This window comes from Lithobates pipiens, unplaced genomic scaffold (genome assembly GCF_037356315.1).
Source record: "Lithobates pipiens isolate NorthernLeopardFrog02 unplaced genomic scaffold, aLitPip1_a1.2 Scaffold_18, whole genome shotgun sequence".
Taxonomy (NCBI): Eukaryota; Metazoa; Chordata; class Amphibia; order Anura; family Ranidae; genus Lithobates; species Lithobates pipiens.
The window spans coordinates 101,503,373-101,530,456 of NW_027507758.1; the positions used below are offsets into that span (position 1 = coordinate 101,503,373).

The 27,084-nt window shown below is 40.6% G+C and overlaps 1 protein-coding gene across 4 annotated transcripts in view; it reads right to left on the bottom strand.

Annotated features, from left to right (window-relative positions):
- The window catches only part of MEIS1 (Meis homeobox 1), a 200,978-nt gene that overhangs the window by 130,784 nt on the left and 43,110 nt on the right, over positions 1-27,084 (bottom strand). For all 4 annotated transcript variants that reach the window (XM_077485952.1, XM_077485953.1, XM_077485954.1 and 1 more), the window contains exon 7: positions 22,573-22,684. In XM_077485952.1, coding sequence (XP_077342078.1) covers positions 22,573-22,684 — 112 coding nt within the window. The remainder of the gene's footprint in view (positions 1-22,572; positions 22,685-27,084) is intronic.

A 27,084-nucleotide genomic window follows, 5' to 3' on the forward strand; every position in this document is an offset into this window, starting at 1 on the left:
TAAGGAAGATGACTTTATAATTTAAAGGTAAATTGGTGTGTATTACCGGTTCTTTATGTTGTTGAAGGTATTGGGCCAGGGTTAAACTGCAAACCCCTGAGGTTAGTTTAAAAGCTATCATGCACAAACCACTGCCAAAGCGAAGAAAACTAAACAATATCTTTCTTGTGTACGGTACAAATGCTGATGCAATAGGAAAATGTTGACATCATGTTCACAGAGAGAGGGAGACAGACTCCTTTCCCGTAGCACGATGATAAATAGACTTCTAACAAGCCAGCACTCATAACAAACTGCATGGGAGCTCCAAAGTCACATGCTTGTTTATTCAGTTGGGCTAATTGGTAAATTAGGGAGACACTAAAAAGAGCCACAACAATTCCAAAAGCAATTCACACTGACCCACAAACAGCATCACTCTAGAGCTAAATCCATTTACATACTGTCAGTGCATTTATTACTCTAGTAATAGTCAGTCCTCTGCACTCCAGCTGCTGATCAATGGCACCTCCCAGGATGCCTTGATATTCTTGATTGGATGCATGCTGTCAGCACTATATTTTATGATTGACTTGTCACAACAAAAATGCTCCCTTTTTATAAAAAAATTATGCTTTGTTTTGGTTATTTGTGAAATATATTTCGTATTTTGTCCCAAATTCGGAATCCATAACAAAATATGGGCTCTCGTCAGTCTTTTTTTATTATATGAACTATGCAGACATAGAAAGCATGTAGGCTGCATACACTTTACACATCTTTTAACTTTAGAATGGGGCAATATATGCCTGTGTCCTTTACAATATATTGTAGATCCACTATTAGCAAATGTACCAATATAGTGCAAATAGCTATCACAGTTCATTCTAAATTTAAAAATGCAGCACCAAGAGGTAGGTACAGACCAATACAGGTAAAGGTCATTAATAATATCATGCAACGTCATAGGTGCAATGTGATAGCATCATCTTTGTATACTAGCAATGGCACCATACCTGGTAACTGAAAGTTGATTCGATAAAAGGGCTTATGCACATGGACATAGAAATGATCTGTAAATTGTATAGTTTTTTTTTACAGATCTCAATGCAACACTATTGTATGCTATGGACCCATACATACATCTGTTATTACATCAGTAACATGGCTATGAATAAGGTATTTTTTTATGGACTAAAACGCATTAGTGTGGGTCCTGATATAGAAAATCTTACTCCTTGTACTCAATGAAGAAGCTTTTTTTCTTACTTCACCTTGTTGCTGACATTTGTTCATGAGTATATATTGGGAAGCAGATGAAGATGGCTAGCCTGGCATGGTGAAGCACCATACTATAGCCCGAGAGAGAGCTATAACTGGGTTGCAGCACCTTACCTGTGTGGAACATCAGTAACATTGTAAAGATCCATAAAATCAAAAAAGAGAAATATATGTCCTTTTGTGTGTACTTTTTTGCATCTAAGCATACATTTATGGCAGTACTGACCATTCGATGCACTTTTCACAAAACATTGTGCTGCCTGCCTTTGCCAGTAAGATCCTCTGCAGATATCAGCGAGCTAATTACGACCATGTGCATGAGCCCCCCCCCCCCCCCATGAGTTAAATCTGGATATCTGGCAAGGCTTTAGGCCTTTAACTTAGAAAGCAGACGTATCCATAGGGGAGCATAAATTTCTTAAAAGTAATCAGTTGCAAAACAAAAAAATGGTCAAAGCCGATATTCTCTATCTTATGGACCGAACACTAGTTCTGGGCTGATGACTTGTTGTGGAACTATGGGCCCAATGAACAGTAGCTTCATTTTGAGGCTTCAGAGAGCAGTAACTTTATTTTGAGGCTTCTCATAGAGCTTCCCTTAAAGAGAAAAATGTTTCCATCGACCACTTAAAGGCCATAAATCATTTCATGTTGTATATGTCTATGTCAGTCATTGAACGAGCGCTGCAATTCACAGTTCATAAGATGTCTGTGTGTATCTCAATGCTCTTGAAATTTAAGTCATAAATGGTACTTTCATTCACTTTCCCACAGCTGAAATGAAGGTGAACTAAGTGAGTCTGGCAAAGGGCATTACTCTGCTGCCATTTCCCACAGCAATATGGCATTTTCCTCTGGGAATCAAACTTTCCTTAAACTCCTGTTTATACTCTTATCAGCTTAATAGCAGTGAAGCAATCCAGTACAATATCATGCAGGGGGGAAAAAAAGGAAGCAGTCAAGGCCAATACATACTTGCATTTTTGTTTATCTTTAGCCGCAATTGCGACTGACATTCAATTGGGTAATAAACATGAAGACTGTCAACTGTTCCCTGGGAACAGGTGACTTGTTATCACACGAAGGGAATGCAATTGCAAGGTAATCAAACAGTCCAGTTGGAAATGTGAGCGTGCTCATTTTATGGAAGCAATCACCTGTCAATTTTGAATGAAAGCTTCAGAGCCATTCCCACTGCCACAGCAAGGGAGGTGAGAAGATACACGCTAAATATGCTTGCCTGCCACAGATGTCTGTCAAGGCAAGTGAGAAAAACAACAGTGACAGTGTAACTGCCTTCTGTGTCAAGACTTAACAAGAAAGCTTTGGCTGCTGGTCCAAGTGACCAGACTGAGATCAAGGTCTGAGTATGTAGAGGATAACACTTTTTATTTACACGGCAGCAAAAGAAAAGTTGTCTGTAGGTTCTCAGATTTTAAACAAATACTAGCATTTCACTCCACTACTCTTTTCTTTGACATCGCAATCACTAAACAGATAACTGAACCAACAATATATAAGAAAAAATGCATAATTATTCATGTGTTTTGATGTGTATACAGTATATATTTTTTCTACTTTTTTTCTAATCAAATTTAACTTATCCAATTTAAGTATATGTAAACCAAATCATTAAATCTAATATTAGCATTAACATGATCATTTCCAAAAGTAATTTTCAATATTTTTAAATCTGCAAGTTTTTTTTTAAATAATGATCTTGTCACAAAGGCCCTTCATGTTTTAGCCCTGGTTCAAACCGGTGCGGCTTTAAAATCGCGCTACTTCAGCACAATTTCAAAGTCACACATCAGTGTGATTTGACAGAAGTCTATGCAATGAAATTGGTAAAAAGTAGTGCAGTAGTGCATAATCGCTGAAATATGAACAGTTCCATTGCCGAGAATAGGGTGCTATTTGTCATGCCACACCGGTGTGAACAGGGGCTCACTGACAACACTTTCTCCCTGTCTTCCAATTGATCCCCTACTTTGTCATACACTCTTCTGATGAGAAAGACTTGTTCTACCGGTGTCACCATAATAAGCACCAGTTGCTGGAATGCATACATGTAGACAGGCCACAGGAAATCAAAAGATATCCAACAAAGGGTAAAAAAAAGTTTAACCGGTATTTCATTAAACTATTGTAATTGTAGTTGTTTATACTACATAGTGCTATAACGAATTCAATGTCATTCAGTAAGGGTTTACATATAATTTAAGCTTATTTTTGACACATATAAATAAAGCTTTATGAGTGAGCAACTAGGGATCTTGGTTTTATTCCCTCAAAAGATATCAACAGTATAAAGTTATTATGTTTTTCTGTGTCCGTTCTGATTTTCACCCACACATATGCACATACCCACATAATACATACGAAGTAATTTACAACTCTGCCCCAAGCTGCCTCACCAATCTTATCTCCAAGAAAACAAGCACTAAACCAGTTAGTAAAGGCAAAGTTAATATATTGTCACCTGATATGGTTGGAAAAGTAGTAAGCATAGAATTGGATTAACAATGGCAATAACACAATTTAGCATACAAAGTGATTAGTAATAAGGACTAAGCATACATTTACATCCAAACCATCCTCTCCAATCCTCCCAAGACCTCCTGCTCTCTAGCTCCCTTGTCTCCTCCTCCCATGCTCGTCTCCAGGACTTCTCCAGAGCCTCTCCCATCCTCTGGAACTCACTGCCCCAATCTGTCTGACAATCTCCTACTCTGTCCACTTTTTAGGCGATCCTTGAAGACACATCTCTTCAGCACAGCCTATCCTGCCTTCAGTTAATAACTGGATCTTCCACTACTCCCATCAGATCATCCCTCTCAGTTATTACCTTTTGTTCCACCAGCCCCCTCCCTATTAGATTGTAAGCTCACAGAAACAGGGTCCTCCTAACCCTTTTGTATTGAATTGTATTGAAGCCTTATTGTCTCCCTTTATATTGTAAAGTGCTGCGCAACTGTTGGAGCTATATAAATCCTGTATAATAATAATAATAGCATCAAAGATACAGTATACTGATTATTCAGTCAAAAGCGACCCTTCTGTGATATTAGATTGTGAGTTCCTTTGTGAACCAATAAATAATGTGAATAGTTAAACGATCTTTGTAAAGCATTGTTGAAAAGGTTTGGGCCCAACAGTGTCTAATGAGGACTGGTCAGTGCTATATCAACAGGGAAATTATTTTCTTATTTACACAGATGATCATCTTGAAAAGGAACCCATCAGATAGGTAAAATGGGAGCTGCACTGCTGAATTGATTCTGAAAATGGAAACTCCTGGTGGTCCCCTCTATCTTTCTCTCACTGCTTGGCAAGATCGTAACACAGACAATAACTGATGTGTATATACTTCACTCACTGTCTGTGAGATACTTCACTGTCCACATACTTGTTACAGTTCAAATATTCGCTAAGTAGTAAATCAAGGATAAGGATAAATACAATGACAGATCCTACATTTTTATTCTACGGAAACAGGATCCCTTTAAGAATATTATGTTATTTTAGTGAATTGGCTCTTAGCAATCACATGAGGTGGATGTTAACCTCTGCTGGACTTTTGTAAATATGTGGCCTTTTTTTGTGTGCTTTAATGTTGAGAGGCTGCATATATGCGCCCCTATGTAAACACATTACTGTGCTGAGTGCTCACTCCCTGTGTACACCCGGGTACTGGAAAGCTCCCGATGCATACTTGAGATCATGTGAGCGCTATGACTGCAAATTACTGCGGTCACATGAACGGAATGCCCGCCTCCTCCTCACAACATTTAGAACCTCTTAAAAGGCCAGGAGGCAGCAGCAGGAAGGGGTTAAAGAAACATATTCCCAACTAATGCTTTGTGAAAAGGGGAACAATTAAACCACCTCCTATGAAGAAAGCAGATCTTCCAATTCCTATAGGAAAATGTATATGCATATAAACAAGAGGATATGTATATTTTCCATTAGGATATCTGGGGTCTGTTATGTTTTCTAAGCAAACTTTTAACCAGCATAGGTGCAGTGTAAATAAAAAATTCCCATGATACACCCCATGCACGGGAATGGTGCTTATTTCATCTGATTCAAATATCTCCTGAAGGGTGATAACTTGGTCTCTGTGGTTTCATTTCTTCCATTAAAAAATAAATGAAAATTTAAACAGGGACAGTGAGCCTTCCTTGTAATAGATTAGATCTAGAAAATCAAGATAGGAGCTCTCATTATTCAATTAATTTTATAAAAGAAGTGGCTGGGTGGCAAAACTCACTATCACCTGTCAAAAGATAAGATTTCAGAATAGACTGATCCTGTAACCCTTTTGTGACCAGAGTTTTTTTAAGCTTAGACACGTAGACCAAGTTTAGAATGTTGGCATGAGTCAGTTAACTTGACAATAACTCTGCGACTAGACTTTCTGATTGACAGTGGGTCGGAGAACTAGGAACACATGTCAAATATTTCACATGCTGCGCCAGGCAAGATCAGCCTCCACACTCCACGATCACATCTCAGATGCTGGCTCAGCTCATTTTCACTGAAACAACAGGCATACTGCTCATCTTGTTCTGTGGTATTCCTGCTACTGGTACAATTGATAGGAACACATTCCTCTGCTGCAATGTTAATCAATGTTCCATGGTAAGGAACATTTTACATTTGAACTTTTGTGGTCACAAAGAGGTTAGGTAGACTCCAAGTTAGGCAGAGTGGTGAAGACTTAGACCAGGGATCCTCAAACTATGGGAATTGTAGTTCTTGAACAACTGGAGGGCCATAGTTTGAAGACCCAGACATAGACCCTCTATTAAGTTCCTATAGTACATGTCTTTGCGTTTGAGATTTCTCTTCAACTCCTATTGAGAAAAGAAGTGAAAATCCCACTAGCGAGGGCATAGTCAGCGCTTTCTGCCATGGTTACACAACAGGAAATCAAGGGAAATCTACCCAAGTGGAACACAGACTGCAATAGAAACAGAGAGGTGTTCTTGCCATTCCACACTCTATCCATACTGGCTGGCTTTCCACTCTTAAAAAAAACACAAAGTGTTAACCCCACAAAACAGAAGTGGATCAGCAATGGAACTTTTAACGTATAAAGACATCACATACTGTATACTGAATCTCATTTGTTTGAAATTCCCAGCCTCATTTATTTTAAACTGCCGGTTATCTTGTTCTCTATTTTATTTAGTTCCTATTTTCATGATCATCATCGTCATATAGTTAATAATCCCGAGTCAGATGTGCCAAGCACTTCTCGTAGGAGGCTTGCTACGGCTGTAAATCAAACAGTAATATGATGCATTAGAGAGTGTACACATCAATACTGTATCTCTTCCTTACAAAAGGGGAAACAGAGCTTTCACACAAGACCTTCTAACACCAACACATATCTGCTCAATCCAGATGATTTTCTTGGTTCAGCAATCAGCTTGTATCACAAGGCATCATGTGATAATACTCTCTGGCAGAGAGCAAAAAATGTACCACGTCCGCCATTTCTTCTAAGGAAACCTGCTTTAAAGTCAAAAGGAGATAAGAAATATATTGCAAACTATTTAAGGACTCTGCATCCGGTACCCAAGAAACGGATGCAGTCCACAGGGGCTTTATATGATACACATTAAATTGCTTTAAATGTGAGGTACCAAGTTTTAAATAATTGCCTAGAATTTTAGGGTATTTGAAAACTTTAGACAGTAGTTTTCTGATAATTTCAATCTTGACAAGTATACATAACAAAAAACGATGAGTATGAGTATGAGGTCTACAGACATCCTTGAAAGGATTCCAGGGAATATGTAATTCATTCATCATGGTTGTAAAGGTCCATCTGATGCTTTATTGTCCTCATTGCATGTTACACATCTTACACACTGATAAGTTATAGGTAAATATGCATCTGCTGGGGCAAAATGTTTTTTTTAGTGGCTAGATTGGACTCCTTACTAATGGATTTAAGTGGATTCAAAAAAAGTTACTGACCACAATCATGCAGACCAGAGAATTCAAAGAGTGCAGTTGTGGGTGGCCCAACCTTCAACATATATAAGTGTATCTAAGAGATGTTAGGGGTTCTTGCAGTTGTTCCAGAACATATCATTTGGGTGGCAATAGAAATAAGTGTAAGGCCGCGTACACACGGGCGGACTGTTCGCCCAACCTTGTCCGCTGAAACTGTGTTTGAGCGAACAGTCCGCCCGTGTGTGGGCTTGTCCGCTGTACTTTCGAAATGAGCGGACTGTTCCCGCTCGGAAAGTCCGCCCATTTCGAGCGCGTGTACAGGTAGGCGGGGCCCGCGAAGGAACGTCGCGGGCTCCGCCGCCTGGAATGGGCTTAAAGGGGAACCCCAACGCCGAAAAAAATCGGCGTGGGGTACCCCCCAAGTCCACACCAGACCCTTGTCCGAGCACGCTACCCGGCCGGCCAGGAAAGGGGGGCGAGCGAGCGCGCCCCCCCTCCTGAGCCGTACCAGGCCGCGTGCCCTCAACATGGGGGGTGCCTTGGGGAAGGGGGGGCCGCGCGGCCCCCCCACCCCAAAGCACCTTGTCCCCATGTTGATGAGGACAAGGGCCTCTTCCCGACAACCCTGGCCGTTGGTTGTCGGGGTCTGCGGGCGGGGGGCTTATCGGAATCCGGGAGCCCCCTTTAAGAAGGGGGCCCCCGGATACCGGCCCCCCACCCTATGTGAATGAGTATGGGGTACAATGTACCCCTACCCATTCACCTGTGAAATAAAGTACAATAAAACACACAACACAGAGAAAAAGTATTTTATTGCACAGCCGGGGGTCTTCCGTCTTCGGGGGTCTTCTCGCCGGACTCCTCCGCTATGTGTGTGTCACATGGGTTGGTCACATGGTGACCCCGCCCCCTTACGATGTCATAGTCCCCATGTGACATCAACCCATGTGACCAACCCATGTGACATATACCATGTGACCCCGCCCCATTGTCACTATATAAGTCACAGCGCAGGGCGGCTCTGGCATTCCGGCCGGAGGGAGCGACGTGTCAACATCTCCTGGAGAAGAACAAGAAGAAGAACGGAAGGCGACAGCGGCGACAGAAGACCGGGCCACCGCCTGTAAAAGAGCTACAAGAAGGCGCGGTGGCCCGGCAGAAGAACCGAAGGCGGCGACAGAAGAACGGAAGACGGCGACAGAAGACCGGGCCACCGGATCAGGCGCGGTGGCCCGGCAGAAGAACCGAAGAGGGGGACAAGACCCCCGAAGTCGGGAGAAGAGGCCGGCGGCGGGGAGGAAGAAAGCCGGACTCCTCCGCTGGCAAAAGAGCTACACACACATAGCGGAGGAGTCCGGCGAGAAGACCCCCGAAGACGGAAGACCCCCGGCTGTGCAATAAAATACTTTTTCTCTGTGTTGTGTGTTTTATTGTACTTTATTTCACAGGTGAATGGGTAGGGGTACATTGTACCCCATACTCATTCACATAGGGTGGGGGGCCGGTATCCGGGGGCCCCCTTCTTAAAGGGGGCTCCCGGATTCCGATAAGCCCCCCGCCCGCAGACCCCGACAACCAACGGCCAGGGTTGTCGGGAAGAGGCCCTTGTCCTCATCAACATGGGGACAAGGTGCTTTGGGGTGGGGGGGCCGCGTGGCCCCCCCTTCCCCAAGGCACCCCCCATGTTGAGGGCACGCGGCCTGGTACGGCTCAGGAGGGGGGGGCACGCTCGCTCGCCCCCCTTTCCTGGCCGGCCGGGTAGCGTGCTCGGACAAGGGTCTGGTGTGGACTTGGGGGGGACCCCACGCCGATTTTTTTCGGCGTTGGGGTTCCCCTTTAAGCCCATTCCAGGCGGCGGAGCCCGCGACGTTTCCTTCGCGGGCCCCGCCTACCTGTACACGCGCTCGAAATGGGCGGATTTGCCTCCTCCTTACGTGGGCGAGTCCGTTCATTTCAAAAGTTGAGCGAACTGTTTGCCCAACCTTGTTCGTCAAACAGTCCGCTCGTGTGTGGGCAAGTCCGCTCATGCAAATTTTGAGCGGACTGTTTGACAAACTGTTTGCCGAACAAGGTTGGGCGAACAGTCCGCGCGTGTGTACGCGGCCTAAGAGAGCTGCATCCAGTGTCCAAATATGTTAAATCAACTCAATCCCTTTACCTAAGATATGACTTACATTGGCATCCTTGTAAAAGCTTTGGGGCCAACATTGTTTTGTAAATAGACTAATATGGTATGGTATGTTTGTGAGTGTAAACATTTTTTATTGTTTTAATACCTACTTGCCACTTGGTCACAGTAGATTTTCTGTGACTGAGCGGCATCTGCAGGCTCAGCAACATAAAGGCATGCACGTGCCCACTGCTGTCCCATGATGTAGTTGGACACAGCACTATTGTGTCAGCCAATGATTTATGGCTGAAATCTGCTAATTGGCTTTGTCCAATCACAGCACAGAGTCCTGTGTTTAAAAACACAGCGCAGCAATCTGGCTGTTTCTTCTCTCTGAAAAGCAGAGAGAAAAAGGAGCCAGATTTCCTATTAAGAGAAGCACATATTACATACATTGCACTTGTCCAGCACAGAATTAGCCCCCTGATTGCCCCTTAATGTTAACCCCTTTCCTACCAGTGTCATTAGTACAGTGACAGTGTACAGTATTATACCTAATCACTGCATTAGTGTCATTATTGATGCCAGTGTCGGTTAGTCAGTTAGTGTACAACCCAGTAAGTGTCTGTTAGAGACAGATTGCCTACCACACTAGCACAGTCCCCCTATAAGTCACTGATCACTGTCATTAACAGTATCACATCATAACTGCGTAAATTCCAGTATACATACCATAGTTTGTAGACGCTATCACACAAAACAATTCATTGGATTTTTTTTACCAAAGACATGTAGCAAAATACATATTGACCTAAATGTTTGAAACAATTAGATTGATTAGATATGTTTTATAACAGAAAGCAGAAAAAATATATATTTTTTTCATTTAGACTTTTTTTCTTTTATGTAAAAAAAAGAAAACAGTGGTGATCAAATACCACCAAAAGAAAGCTCTATTTGTGTGAAACAAATGGCATAAATTTAATATGCGCACAGTGTTGCATGACTGAGCAATTGCCAGTTAAAGTAGCACAATGCTGAATAGCAAAAAAATGCTCTGGTCAGCGTGTTCTCAAGTTTTCTGCTGTTTTACAGTGTTCAGCTCTATGCTTCAACTTTGCTGACTGGTAGTGGTCCATCTGAAGCATCCTTACACTTTGGGATTAAGACAGTTGGGACTGCGAATCTATATTAAAGTATGTAGAGGCTTTTACCTAAAAGTTGATTTACTTAACAACAGTTTGCTTGCGTGTTTGAAGTGCTTCACTCTTTCATATTTAGAGACTACTCAATATATATAGTTTTTATTATTAATACCAGAATTTTACTTTTTTTTATGTAATTTTAGCCTTTCCTCCAGCTCACTTTATAGTTTTGATCCTGTGCTGCAATAAAGGCATTATCAAATTGGCAGCGTTTTTTTTGTGTGTACCCTGTACAAATCAAACAAAATAAAAAAAAGTTATTGTATTCCTGGAACTTTGAGAATTCCATGTAAATACGGTAAAATTAGTGATTCATCTGGGATATTAGAAGTGGAATGTGTTTAAATGCAAGAATCCAATAGCTTTATATGACAATAAAAATTAAACATTAAAACAAGCAATAAACATTTTTTCACAGACCCTCATTTAATAGGACTTAACAATTCACAATTAATTAAAGCAAGGCAATAGATAGTGTGCTTCACAAATATGTTTGGCTTTGTGGCCAGTTAGCCCCCATAAGGAAGGCTGAGATCAAATGTATTTAACATAACAATAAAACAATAGTTATGTTAAATATTGCCCTGACTCCCCCAGTCGAGGGTCATATCAAGTCAAAAACAAGCACATGATAATGGCATCAGTGAAATCAGTAAAGGTCAGTCAAAGACAAGCCACAGTCTGCGCTGTCTGGATGACCTTCCTAGCTTGTGACAAATTGCTATCATTCAATGTCAGCTAATGACAGGAGCTCTTTAGTTAATCAATTGTTCTAAAAATGATCAAGAAAACTACTCGCAGGACAGCTCATTTTCACATCAATGCCTGTGAAGTATGAAAAGCTCATTTTTTTTCTAACTTTTTAATAAGCTCATAAGTAAAGCAGTTACTGGGAATCTGGGGTCACCTTACAGAAAAGACAAAACCTCAGTCTGCCATTTTACATATTATTTCATTTCCATATTATAGAAAAAAAAAGTCATGTTATTTAGTATGCTAATGAGAGATGATATGATAAAGCAGACCGCACATTAGATTGGCTCAATACAAATGTTTAAATGGACTATAGGACGTGTCATATACTACAGTGCAAATAAGTCACATACATTATTAATCTGTAATCTGTGTCCATCCTCATAAATATCAGAGGCCGAATGTTTGACTCTAACCAGGCCCAAATTTTGATGAGATGAGATGAGGCGGGTATGACTTTTGGGTGCCTTTTTGCTCTGTTTTGTTGCCTTATCACATAAACATAAAGGATAAGTTCACTTTTTGCAAAAAAAATTATAAATGCACTTTTTTTGCAGGTAACAAAAATTAGCATTTTTTAAATTTTTTTGGAGTCTGTAAAGCAGGGGTCTCCAAACTACATCCCTTTGCTTTTCTTTATCCAGCCCTTGGGAACCTTTCCTTCCACTGATACAAGAAATGATTCCTCCCTCTGATTTAAATGATGCACTAATCCCACTGATCCCAACGATGGGGGCACTATTCCTCCTATTGACACCAAAGATGGGACTCTATTCCTCAAACTGAAACCAATAACGGGGCACTACTAATCCCACTGACACCAGTGATAGTGCCCTATTCCTTATACTGACACAATGATGGGGCACTATTCCGCCCAATGACACCAATGATGGTGCACTATTTAGCCCACTGACACCAGCGATAGGGTGCTATTCTACCCCCTAATACCAACCAAAGATGCATTGTTTACTCCCACTGATGCCAAGATCATTTTACTCCCAATGACCACAGTTCAGTCCTCCTAAAGTCTGGAGGATATTAAGTTGCCCCTTTGTCTAGAACGTCTGGAGACCCCTGCTGTAAAGCATTGCACCAGAGATTAGTAGATTGCTGATGCCATGCAGGTCTCCAGCACATCTGCCAGTGTATCTTCTTGCTCGTACATCCAGTATAGGTAAGCAGATACAATCTGACAGGAAGCATGAATGCACTACCATGGAGCTCCACAGCACCATGGTAGTTCATTGAAAACTACAAGCTGACACCTGCAAAGGCTGCCAAATCTTGTAGTATTCCATGCCCAGAGCCCTGTCAATCAGTGAGGCGGCCGGGCATCCACATTTTTTTAAAATAGTGACAGCTAGCGGTGAGGGAGAAGAACCCAGCTGGTTGTCACAGCAGGAATCGGGGAGGTGCAGGGGCCGGTCCGTCCCGAACATGTTACACCCTGAATATGTTACGAAAGGTGAACTTATTCTTATAAACCAATTATAAACCTGAAATATGAGCAATAGATCAAAAAATGTGAGCAGTTAAGACGGTTTTAATCTAAATGTTGAGATTGGCCCTATCTTGTAATGGGTAACCTCACTAATCAATAGGGAGGTAAAGGAGGTGGATGGATCCAAGCTGGAACTTTACTGGGAAAATCAAAATTTTAATAAAATTTTAGCAGGCTTTATTTTTTGATCTACTAATCATTTTGATGTTTTGTTTTTAATTAATGTAACCCCCTACTTATTAATTTTTATGCACCAGCAAAATGACTTAGGTTTATAGGAGGATTATTTTAAGGGAGACATCATTAAGAAACTGACATTTAATCACATGAAGAATATGTTTATTTACATTATGCAAGGCACATAGAACTGTGCAAACTACAAACTGTTCTCAGAAGGATAGAAGCAGCAAAATAAAAATGTAAACTTAAATGTAAACTGAGATATGTTCCTAATTCTTGGTTCTGATGACAATACATTCGAAAAACTTTTGACTGATCCTGCATTTTTCATAACTCCTAATGTGCAGTGCACCACAGGTTACAGCCAATATTTGTATCATAGACATGTGTATTTCTTTTACATTTGCTTCCACAGTGGTTCTAGAATATATATATATATATATATATATATATATATATATATATATATATATATATATATATATATATATATATATATATATATATATATATTCATATTTAAGATATCTGTTCTCTAGCACAGGTTCAGCTAACTGACAGCAGTTTCATATTACTCTCTAAACCTGAAATGCCAGTTTCTCAAATTAAAATATCTTCTGTGGCCTCAATCACTCTAAAGTCATCCATAGAAAAGAAATAAAGGAGGCCGGGCAACACTTAAGACAAGCTATAATTGGAAGTATGTGAAAAATGAAGTGTCAGTTTGGTCAATAAAGGGCAAAGGTCAAGGGGAACTGCAGCCCAAACTCAGCTCGAAATGTGCTCATTAAGATGTCCAATCAGCAAGCTCCCTTACACTCTATCACATTAGTCATCAGACAGCAAGCTGCTCCAAAATGCCCTGCTCTGCGTAGTTATTACTCCTCTTGTTCATGTAAAAAAAAAAAAGGAGAGCTGGTATATAAATTGTTGCTCAGTCATCTGGAACATACCATGGCCCTTCACCTCCCCCTCTTAGTCCAGCTCTGTGTGCTGGCTGAAAACAGCTACCTTGAGATTCCCTGCACTAGAATGTACAATTGTCTGAGCCTGCAAGAATTCGGTAGAGAAGCAGAACATTACGCACTCTAACATGGATACATCAAGTGTAAGAAGAATCCAGACTGAAACCTGCTATGATCATTAACCTAAAAATACTTCACAATGATTCTATCAATAAGGGGGCGGTTTACAGCCCTGATGTATATGAAAAACAAAAGCATCCCGAAGCTTATTACAAGCGTGTCTTTTTTTAACCAAAAGGCAACCCTGTATTATTTTGCTTGTTAAACAGAAGCATGTATATTAGTATCTAGTTTCAAGGTACAATGTACACACAAGGGCAGAGTCTGTGAGTCTAAACAAAGTGTGCATTTGACCTAGCTGCTAGGTTTTGCCTTGATTCCCTGGAGAGTAGGGCTTAATCTGGATCAAACTTTTAACGGCTCTTCAAATGCAGGTCTAAACCAACCCCAAATCTCTCAGGTTTCTGCACATCATCACTAAGAAACCTACTTTCATTGACTAGGAACTAAAAGACTCAATGCTTTGGTCAGGCTGCTATCTTCCTCACTTGTACTAGGCTGTGGATTTGCCCTCTGACAAACAGTTTACAAAGCATTACAGCTTCCAGGCTTTTTTAGCACCATTTTACTGTATTTTATATTTTTACTTTTTCTACCCTTCTATTGCCTGATTTTTTTTCATCTTTTAACTCTTGCCCTGACCAAAGGTTTCATGGAATGGAGAAACATTAGTTATATTTCCAGAGACCTCTCATTTCCTCCTCATATTAAAAGTACATTACAGATTGCTGCCAGGGATCTCCATTAGGAAACTGCAATGCCATGCTCCAATGGCCTTGTGGTTGTAAAGCTTGGATAACAGCCATATTGATTTCCCCAAAGGCTGCAGAAACATTTATACATAGGAAAAAGGTATGTTTAAAAAAGAATGGGTGCTAGGGGCAAATAAGAGTAATATTTAGCATTTTACCTTAAACAAAAAAACTAATATTTAAAAATGCTACAGAGAAAAGCATTTAAAAAAGCAGTAGCAGCCAATCACAACAAATTTTTTCCTAACATCGTAGAGTCTACAGAAGTACCATTTGACACAAGTCTACTGAAAGATTCAGGTTGCAGAGTTTCCTTTGAGGGACATTTTTTTACTGAGCTTAAAGGAGACTACACCAAAACTACTTCAAGTATGTATGTATTCGTAAATGTCCGTTGTCTTGAGCTAAATTCACAAGAGCAAAGGTAAACTCTTACTTACTATCAATCTAAAGCCTAGTAAAGCTGGGTTGAACGAAAAAAAGACAGCTCCGGTCAGAGCTGCTGTACTAACAATTTGATGTTAGTACAGCAATCTCCACTGCTGTTCTATTGTGTTCTGTCAGGAGGAAGGCCCCCGCCAGAACACTCTGGTCAGCGCTCTCAGCCAATGGCTAGAAGTGCTGATTGGAAGCCCATTGACTGCTGGTTTTCCAGCATTCTCATCTGACAGAACAAGGCTGAATGTTGGACGGATTCTATTAAACCATTTCTAGTGACCCATGTGTACTAGGCTTAAGGCTTCATGCACACATCGATACAGGGACAGTACAGTGTGCAGAGCTAAAGTAATCAGGTCCTGCCCATTTTGCGCCCCTTCCCCCCCACTCCTCCTGCTGAAGCACCCAAGGTGGTTGCCACTTCTGCCTACCTCTCGGCCCAGTTCTAATCTTCTAGTTCTTTTCTCCCCCTCTTAATGTCCCTGACCCACCTCTTTGGATTCCAGTTCTTTCAATCATGTAGGCTCAGTTGCATATGGGTGTTACCTAAGGCAGTCTGCATGCAAATACAGGCTGCCAAGGAGCACCTACACCTCCAGACTGACCTCCACTCATCAAGGCATTTTTGATTTTGATTACCCTTTATTTTTAAATGAGCAGGAGCTTAACAAGGCTTTAAACACATAAGCATTAATGCGCAATAAACAGACACATAAGCATTGTTTAAAATATATTATTTCAGCATCAGTTCAGTGCACATGTTTTTATGCATGTTGTAGCAATCTTCTTTTTACAACCACGTTTCATACTACACAGTAAGCAGTCATTTTTAATGCATGTGTTAATTTCAAATACCCTATCATGTGCAAGGAAATAAAAAAAAAAATAGTAATATCCTGTGCAGATAATTAACATTAATACAGCTTCACTGAAATAAGTGACGTGCTACTCCTTTAGTAAATCTAGCCCTTTGCACATGTCAATAATTACCATGGTAAATTTAGAAACTGTAACACAATAGCACTAAAATAACATTTGCAAAACCAGCAGAGCATGTAAATTGTGCAAGAAACATCTCAAAGTGCAAAAAGAATCTCCCTAAAGCCACCCCGAGGCCCATAAGTCTAGCACCACGAGCTCCCCATGTTGTTCAGTCATAATGACTGTTAAGCCTTGTTGTGCCAGAGAAGCTGAACTCATGGTTGAAATATTTAGCCAACTACTGTTCATACACTGACTCCTGCTGACTTCCAAAAAAACCTTACAGGAGAACTAGACTCATCCAAGGAAACTTAACCATGTGCTGTACATACTAGAGAAGACTATAGCAGACTAAAACGAATACAAAATCATCAAATAAATATGTATCAACTAATACGTAGCTTATTTAATTACAGACTGTGCAATTGGTCTTTCTGTGTATGACTGTTAAAAGAGACACTGTCAACTTATTCATTCAGGGCAATATGACCGTGTATTTGTAAAGTTCCCGGTTACACTGACTAATGTATTCTGATGGTGGGGAAGTCTCTCCAACAACAGAATGCTATAGCACAGTGGGGGTGATTCCCCCATCCACAGCAAATGTGTATAGGGGGAAATGTAGTCTTTTTTTGTGTTCAACCCTCTGGTTGAAAGCAAAAAAAAAAGATTTGTGTATGGCCAGCCTTATAAACATACCTATGTGGGACCAATGTATTTTGCTTCGAATCTAATGAATATTTTTTCTTTAGGTATACTCCAAAACAAAGAATACTCTGCCTGCATACATATGCATTATGTTGTGCTTGAAGGAGCATGCAGCCAGCTAACATAATCATTTTCTACATCCCACATCATAACCAGTGCACTTGCAAGCATCCATCCTTAGTTCATAACGCTCATGCATGCATGCACACTGGAGACTTGCTTGAGGGCCATCACTGGAATCTCTCTGATAAACCTATGCAATAGCTTGCTGTTGTAGTATGTGAGTGGTGGTGAATGGGTGTAAATAAGCACCTGCAGAAGACAATTAAATTAACTATTTTAAAAAGAGGTTTAGGACCTGGTTCACACAAGCACTAAGGGGGTGGAAAAAAACAGTGCTGGCTGTAAGCTGCAGTTTCATTGGCCCCCAACTGCCCAACCAAAGGGGAACATGCAGCTGCTTAGGGCTGAATAAATGCTGCAGCCCTTAAGCAAAGCATTTATCCCCCCTGTGGCATTTGGAAAGCAGTACTACTGCCAAACTTGACTCATTTAATTGGATGGAGCCGTGCGTCAACCACCCTGAAACGACACATTTGCAGTGTAGTGGATGGGTTTTTCAGGGTTAAAACTGGTTCCCACTGGAACACGTACAATCTCAAGATGTCATTAGAAAGAGTTGCAAAATGCAATGGAACACAGAAAAATTAGTGGAATCACTACCTATTCAAAATGTACTGCCCCAATTTACATGGTACTGCGATACCATGTGATTTGGTGCCCGCAAACATGCAAGATGCGTTTGATGTGCCACTAACAATTCACTGGCACCCACATGCACAGATCGCAAAGGCAGCGCATATACTGCTGTGCAGGAAACATGAACTGGCCACTGTCACCAGACCAAGTGTCACCTCTTGTTCTGGTGATGACTATAGAACTCTGGCTTTTCCATTATTTTATTTTATATTTGTGACAATGGTTACCAGGACAGTTAAGAAACAGTAAATCTACTCAGTGGGGGAACAGAAGGCAGTTTTAAATTTGAAAATTCAAAGCATTTATTTGGGAATTATTTACTTTTTACAATATTTTTTACAATATTCCAACTTTTTCGCCTTGTAAATAAAAGCTACCGATGACAATTCTTTGAAATATATCTCTATCTCTAGCAAAAACCTATATTTTTGTTTTTAAACAGTGTAAGGAACACTTATGCTGTCTGTGTCCTGTTGGGAAGGTTTTCCCTCACTTCCTACAATATGGGTCAAACCTCCACTGGGAACAGAGACAGCAATAAAAACCTAACAGAGCTAATGTTCTTACCAGTGTGTTTTTTTGCCAGTGTGTTCCTGTTAAACCGATTTACATCTTCCTGTCCTTGGGACAACATTGTCATTAGAACAGGATATGAGTGAAAATCTCCTTAATGGGCCAAAGACAGGGCTCCCCTACTATACAAAAGTATGGCTTGAAATAAACTCTGATATCACAGATCTTAAAGTGGAACTAAACCCTCCTATCCTTTCCAACCAAGGAAGATGTCAGCTTAGCCTCTGTTTGATCTGCAACTGTCATGGTTCTGCACATGTGATCCGTTATGACACCAGCCATTTGATGGTTTGACAGTTTGGTTGAGAGCCCAAGCAAATGTGACAGTTACCAAACCCAGTACCGGGAATCTAACTGTTTTTTTTAAACTATTAAATCAATGAGTTTAATTCCAGTTTAACTGTTCACCCACAGCAGATTACATACCTGAACTCAACTACTAGTCAAGTTTGTCCAAGCAGCTGCAAGTGTACACAGGCTGCAATGCAAACGTGCCTTAAATCTCATTCTTTGAGTCAATTCTTTTTAACCTAATTGGTTACTTCTAAACTGATATAAATATTACTTTATCTTTAATTAGAGAAAAAAAATGAAATATAAGTATTTTCAGCCTACTTTTAGTTGATCGTGGGAAAGATAAGTGACATTTTAGTAAGAATTTAAATGCTAACTGTTGCCTAATCCAGCATTTTTAGGATGAGCAGTCAAATACAGGTGCTGATAGGTGATTTGTCTTTATAAGGCTATCTCATGCATGGTCATTATAAGATGCTCTGATAATTGTTCACATTAATCTATATAAATCTGCAGCCAATAACACTGAAAACACTCCAGCTGTCTACATTATCCATTCTCTGTTAGTACCTAGGTTGCAGAATGCATATTTCAAGTCACAGCCTTCACTAAATAGCTAATCAATTTCTCTACTTTATAAAACAATAATCCTCCAAGCAGACCTTAAATGCCTCTAAAGAACACTGCTTAGACATTAGCCACGTCTGTCTCAACAAAATACGGAATAAAAGTTTTGCTTAAAGGAAATGTGTCACCATAAATTTAAATTGTAAATACACACTGGGGGTTATTTACTAGGGGCCCATTCACACCATTGCAGTGCTTTATTATGTGCATCAATGTGGTGCAGTAAAGCAGCACATTTATTTGAATGGGCTGCCTAAAGTACTAAAACAAGTCAAACATGCTGCATGTACTATTTTTCTCACTGCAAAGCATTCAGAATGAATAACACCACGTCACACAAAGGTGTAGCATGTGTTGCTGCACATTAAAAAAATGCCCCTGATCCCCAGGGTAGAGAAATAAGATGGAATACTTTCCTGATCCTCACTCAGGCCAGAGTTCTCCTCATCTCCAGGTTATGGGCCCTTGCTAACCTGACAAGCAAGATAGGACTGCTGGTCTTCCGCTGTACATGATGATGTCAGAAAGCTGACAACTGATGGTGTAGTGAAAGGTAGTGGCTTCAGGGGACAAGTCACACATTGTGGTGAAAGCTGGCAGGTAAGAGATACAATATGTGTACTGCATTTATTCTTCTACTATTCTTCTTCTAGATTTAAAGAGCATTTAATCCTTAGCCCCTGTACAAACGGTCGGAGATTCCGACAACCAAATCCGACGGATTCTGTCCGTCGGATTTTGTCCGACGGATCTTGTCCGAAACTGTTGCATACACACGGTCGGACAAAGTTGTCGGAAAATCCAATCGTTCAGGACTTGATGACGTTATTTCGTTACGACGGGACTACGTTCAGGCTAGTAGCCAATAGCTTTGGTGTAGGAATTTGAACTGAGCATGCGTGGCACTTTGTCCGATCGGAATTCTCTACACATGATCGGAGTATGTCCGATCGGACCAGTTTGTCGGAAAATATTTCCAGCAAGTTGGAAAATTTGGTCCGACGGATATTCCGACGGAAACAGTCCGATGCATACCACACACAGTCGGATTATCCGACAAAACGATCCGATAGGACACATTCCGACGGATTCTCCGACCGTGTGTACAAGGGCTTAAAGTACAGGGGTTATGTTTGGGTATTGCCCAGTGTGGGGCTTTAAAGACAACAAAAAAAACTGTGGTGTCATTCTAATTCTCTGTAACCAACAAGATTCCCTCTAGGTCCTCAAAGTAATTTGGCTTCATCAAAAGTGGGCTCTTACATATATCAAAAGCAAATAGTTAATGGAAAAAACAAATAGTAAAAGTTAGTTTAGGGCTCTGAACCAAACCTACATAGAACTGGGTCTTTAACCACCTCAATACGAGGCACTTTCGCCCCTTCCCGCCCAGGACAATTTTCAGCTTTCAGCTCTGTCACATTTTGAATGACAATTGTGCAGTTATGCTACACTGTACCCAAACAAAAATTTTATAATTTTGTTCCCACAAATAGAGCTTTCTTTTGGTGGTATTTGATCACCTCTGTGGTTTTTATTTTTTGCTAAACAAACTAAAAAAGAACATTTAAAAAAAAAAAAGTTTTTCTTCGTTTCGGTTATAAAATTTTGTTTTCTCCTTCACTGATGGGCACTGATGAGGCGGCACTGTTAGGCACTGATGAGTTGCCACTGATAAGGTGGCACTGATGGGCACTGATGAGGATGCACTGATATGTAGAATTGATGGGCACCAATAGGGGGCACTGATATGCAGCACTAATAGGCACTGATGGGCACTGACAGGTGGCACTGATGGGCAGCACTGATGTTGAGGTACTGAAAGGTTTTACTTACTTTACTGCTGGGCGCTGAGATGGGCACTGATTGGCACTGTGGTGGGCACTAATTAGCACTGATATGGGCACTGAATGGCACTTTGATGGACACTGTGAGCTGTGTTTTTTTTGGGGCACTGACTGACAGCTTATGGGCACATTTTAAAAGGTGTTGTGGCACATCTGAGGGGGCTGTGCTGATAACCAATGTGCTGATTATCAGCACAGACGGGGGGCCCCCTGACAGGGAGAGAGACCAATCGTCTCTCCCTGTCAGCGCGAACCAAGAAATGCCATGATTGGTCACAGCTGATCACGTGGTAAGAAGCCTTTGACAGAGGCTTCTTATCATGATCGGAGATGGGGAGTGTGAGACTGACATGCCGCACTTGCAGTCACTGTTCTGCCTGCCGGCATGTTATCCTGCTGGACATCATATGATGCCCAGTCAGGATAACAGAACCACTTCTCAGCCGTCATTCTGCATACCACTTCCCCGCCTGTCAGTGCCCATCACAGCCGCCTGTCAGTGCCCATCACAGCTGCCTGTCAGTGCCCATCAGTTCCGCCAGTCAGTGCCCTTCAGTGCCACCTATCAGTGCCCATCAGTGCTTCTTTTCAGTGCCCATCAGTGCTGCATATCAGTGTCGCCTATTGGTTCCCATCAGTGCTGCATACTAGTGCCGCCTATCAGTGCCCATCAATTCTACATATTAGTGCATCCTCATCAGTGACCATCATTGCCACCTTATCAGTGCCAACTCATCAGGCATTCTGCATACGGTGGGCGGGAAGTGGTTAAAGGTACACTTATAACTCTAGACCAATGCCTCATAAAGATTAAGTTGATTTTTTTGAGGCATTGGTCTAGAGCAGCGATCTCCAAACTACAGTTCTCCAGCTGTTGCGGAACTACACGTCCCATGAGGCATTGTAAAACTGACATTCACAGACATGACTAAGCATGATGGGAATTGTAGTTCCTGAACAACTGGAGGGCCATAGTTTGCAGACCCCTGGCCTAGAGTTTTAGATTTCCTCATAAAGACCCAGTTCTATGTATGTTTCGTTCAGAGCCCTACACTAACTTTTTTTTTGTTTCGTTATTTTTTAGTTTTAATTCCCTACAATCACAGGGGTCTGTGTTGAACAATCTGTAGCAGTATATAAAATCAAATACTAACAAGCAATAACCATGTTTGCAGAATGTACTGCTATCAGGACCAATATATCAATCATTATATAACAGAAAACATCAAATCAATAAAAACACAACAATACATGTTATCCTTACAACAAACCATTACCCTCTTAATTTACATTATTTAAAGGAACAAAAATATATATATATAATTTTCAGGAAATTAGAAATAATCACGACCACAAAAAGAGTGCCGCATGGCCATATCTATGACTCCATAGTGTACTTTAGGGATCCAAGCAATAGTACCAAAGTTATGGCAACAGTAACATTTATAATGTGCATTGATTACCCGTAGCTATACATTCAGTTATTTGTTAATACACAGTAATTTGCACTACCAATAATAAATTCCTACCTTGTTCACTGCTGTTGTCCCCACTATGCGACGTGTGCCCCCCACTGGATGGTCCAGGAGTTCCCCCTGAGCGCGTTGACGCTGTGTCATCGTGGTCTCTGCTCCAGGAAGGCTGTGAATACACAATGAAATTTGATCAGCAAAATAAATAAAGAAAAGAAAAAAAAAAAAAGCCCAAGCGCTGTTATTTTGTCTTTTGCATATATTTAACAAGAACCAATTTAATGTGCAAATTTAAAGGAAAGCTGCCAAATGGATCTGCATTAGTTTCTTTCACTGAACTAAACTGCTGTGGAAATCTTTCATAATTGCATGCTGAATTACCATCGAAAACACAAACATTCCGGAGAAAAGGCAAATAACGGCTTCTAGATTCTGATTATATATTTAGCAGCAACAAACCCTCTGGCATAACAGTCTGTTACTCTGCAAATGCAAAAATGAGAGTGGTCTTTGATACTGCTGTTTATATAGTCTTAGCCTCTGATACATCACACAAGACAAGCACAGAGAAGCTTTTAAAGATTGGGACACAATTAGGCCAGGCTCCATAATAGCCGATATGTGTCAGCTGTTTGCCGGATGGTATGTGGCAAATGGACTAGGCAAGGGGACAAAAAAAAGAAGGATAACAATGGCTTCACATGGTCTATGTACACTCAGCCCCATGCAGAGCCTCCTTGTACTATTGAACAGAAAACAGATGTTAGTCCTTATCACTGGGTGAATTTGAAAATAACATTCAGATAGGAAAAATTGGCTGTAAATTAAATTCTTAGAAAAACACAATCACAACAACTCTCCTCCCCAATCTTTTTTATCGTTAGAAAGGATTTTAATTAGCTTTTAGGGAAAGCTTTTCAAAATATATGCAGGCATCACCTGGTCGTTCAAAACTGATTTGCATGTACTACAGAGGTTTTAGTATCCCTACTATTTTCACACCTCTCTTTACACTCTGTGCTATTAGTCAGCATAGCCGGGAATGAGTTCATAGAGAGCACTCACTGCTCTTGTACTGGCACACTGGATAATTCCAGTAATTAACTTTATAGTGACAAACAGTTGTCTTCATAATGTTTTAGAAACGTGAATTTGAATAACACAATTCACATTTACATTCATCTTTTAAAAACCTTGTTTTGTATGTATACTTTATCTCACATATAAATATATAGGCCAGTCATGTTTGCTCATTACATATACGTACTTCTTGCTCAGTGTTGCTACACAGTGTTTAGTCTAGGGGTTTGATTATTAAAATGTGACGTGCCAACCGCAAACATCCAATCGCAAAGCAAAAGCTCTTTTTCATTTTTCAAATTCCCTTGCACATGACTGAACTTTCCGCTTTAGTAAATCTGGCCCAGGATCATTTCACACCACTGGAGTTTAGTAAATGAGGTCCTAAACCAACCATAGATGATACAATTTTCTTTCCTTCCACCACAGGTTGAAAGAAAATTGCTTGATTTCTTCAACAGTCAAACTTCCTCTCACTGTGCTATTGTATTCTGCCAGCAGGGGGCGTGTGGAGCATTTCCGGTTGTCAGAATACAATGGTTACTTCTAGTGGCTATAGCTGCAGGCAGTAACCCCATGTAGGAAAATTAGACAGGCTGGTTGTACCCAAGTCGATCGATGTATCACTTGGATACAATTAGCCTGCCCACAGATGGATCAAATTCAGATCCACGTATGGCCAGCTTAACAGTCAGATGTGACTGACTGAAAACAATGAGATTAATTTACTAAAGGCAAATAGACTGTGCACTTTATAAAGTGCAGTTGCACTCCGCAAGAGCAGTTGCACCAGAGCTTAGAAAAAAAGGTAAAGCTTCACTTTGCAAAGAATAGCCGCATGCAAAGAAAATATAAAATAAAATGCAATTTTGCTTGCACATGATTGGATGATGGAAGTCAGCAGAACTTCCACATTACTTACTAAGCTCTGGAGCAACTGCAATTGCAAAGTGCATAGTTTATTTGCCTTTAGTAAATCAACCCGAATGTACTCTCTGTGAGGCAGTGCATTTGATTTACTGATGAAGTTAAGAAACTCTACTAAATAAATTGTAAATGTGTTCACTTTGAATATCCAATCATGTGCAGATAAAATATAAAAGAAATGTGCTTTTCACAAGATTGGATAATTGAATTAGCCTCAGTATCTCAGCAGTTGTTGCTGTCTGATTGCCTAACATATAAAGTACATGGCTGCTGGAGGGAGAATATACAAACGTGTATAAATAATATGATACATAAAATGTAAAAAAGTGACATTACAATGGTTATAAACCTTTACTTAAGCCCACTGAAATGACAAGCCTCAGGTGATAAACAATGATAAATCAAATCCTCCCACATAAGCTGTACCTATTTATCTGCAGTACACTCTCCTCCAGAGCCCTCTAAAGTACAGAGAGAATTTTGTATTTCAAGAAGCAGGGGGCAGGGATCTGATGTCACACACTGCACAGCACAGAGCTGAATGTAATCTGACACCTGAGTGAAGGCAATAGACACACACATGCACATATTTAGCTCAGTAAGTTTGTAAAACACTTCCTGTATGCTGGGGGGTGGTCCATCATTATGGATTGCCTGGTGTCAGAGAAAACTGTCAAAAGTGACACGTGGATTACAGAGGAAGGAGAAAGTGGTCAGGATACACAGGGTGAGTGGCCAATATGGATTGAGGCAAATACACTTTGTATGAGAATGTGCTTTGTTCGTTTTGCATTTTAAAGGCTTACAACTACAGGAATTATTCAGATAGTAACGCAAAAGGCGGGTACATTGAAAATACAGTATAACAACCTTTTAATGTAAAACAGATTTTTTAAAACAATTACTATATTCACAAAACATACTTGTGAATAACTTTGACATCATAATCCTATACAAAAATGTCTATGCTACATGGAACACCTAGGATGCCACTCAAATATCTTAATGAAAGGGGGTAGGTGTGGACTATATACAAAATTTAGTCACGTAGTAACTTGCTCCTCTTTATATAATCACTGTGCAGCAATGGGTATTGGGAATTCAAATTAAATATCATGCATTTTTTGTGTTGCCCTGTTTGAAAGCATGAAGAACAACACAATGCTGGAAGATCATATTCCTGGAGAATGGCTTTGGTGATTGGCGAGGAGTGCCCAATGTCTATCGGTAAGTGTTTCCTGTGATAGTCCCCCCACTGTCCTTATCAGAAAGGTAGCAGCCCAAGGCCCTGATGAAATCTATCACCTACAAATGGGATATAAGTCTTTGGAATTGATTCCCTCTATACCCTCCACAAATGAATCTGCTGCTAGGCAGCCTCCAGCGGCACCAGTGCAGTGCTGTTTTCCATCCAAACTGGAAGAATGGCTGAAATACAAGACACACCTCTTATCCACAGTCTCTATACAGATGGAAATCACCATGCAAATTTTACATGCAGAACTACCTAGTTAATCTAAAGCAGGCTTTCTCAATCTTTTTAACCTGGAGGAACCCTTGAAATAACCTTTCCCGGTTCAGGGCTGATAATTCTTTATATACAGTTCACAATACATTTGTGTGACGGCCAGTGGGAAAAATATTCCTTACATTTGTGGTCTTTGGGAAGAATTCCCCCATTAGAGATAGCTAAAATGATCAATGCTGTCAGTGGTTACTCACCTAAGAGGCAGAAGTTGCTAATTATTTAAGGAACCCCTAGCAACCTCTGAAGGAACCCTAGGGTCCACAGAACGCTGGATGAGAAGGGCTGATCTAGAGTCTCATTAAAAATCCAGCCATACAAAAGTGAATATGGTTCCACAACTTCAAATGATAACAGTCAGACCGCTAAGAAGACCACAAAATGCAACACTAGTTTGTGTTATCACAATGGACAGCTACAGAAATTTTCCAACATATTTTTCGGTCAACATCAGCTATCTAAAAATTTTTTTCAGTGTGCTGAAACTATAAGGGCACATATTTAAATCAAGCAAAATTTGCATTTTCTTTAAAAGTGTTTCTTTTTATTTTACTTTTGTTTGCTTTTTAATGCATTCCATTCCAATGTACCATGACGAAACAGCATTGTGATATTTTTATTCGAATTCCAAGCCAAAAGGAAGATAATGAACTCACACTAACCTATAAGCAGCCATCAGGGGTATTCTAAACACTGTCAGTTGTATTGGTGATTCAGTGACTGGTGGAAAGATGTGTGAACTGTGGGAGAAAGGCCTTTTTTTTTTTTTAAACAAATATGCAGTCTACAGCATGCCAGAAGAATGCTGTAAGTGGGTAATGTGGAACACATGCTAAGAATGCAAACAGTTAATGCATAAATTTTCAGTTTCTACAACTGCAGCTTTTAGGCTTGTTTATTCAGAGCACTGCTGAGAGAATGGTACAGCACCCAGGGGACAGACAATGCCAGGCACAAAGCCCTGGTGCCTCAACATGTAAAAGGATGTTTTTCTATGTGCTACAAATCCCACTTGAAAATATAATTAAACGAAGAAA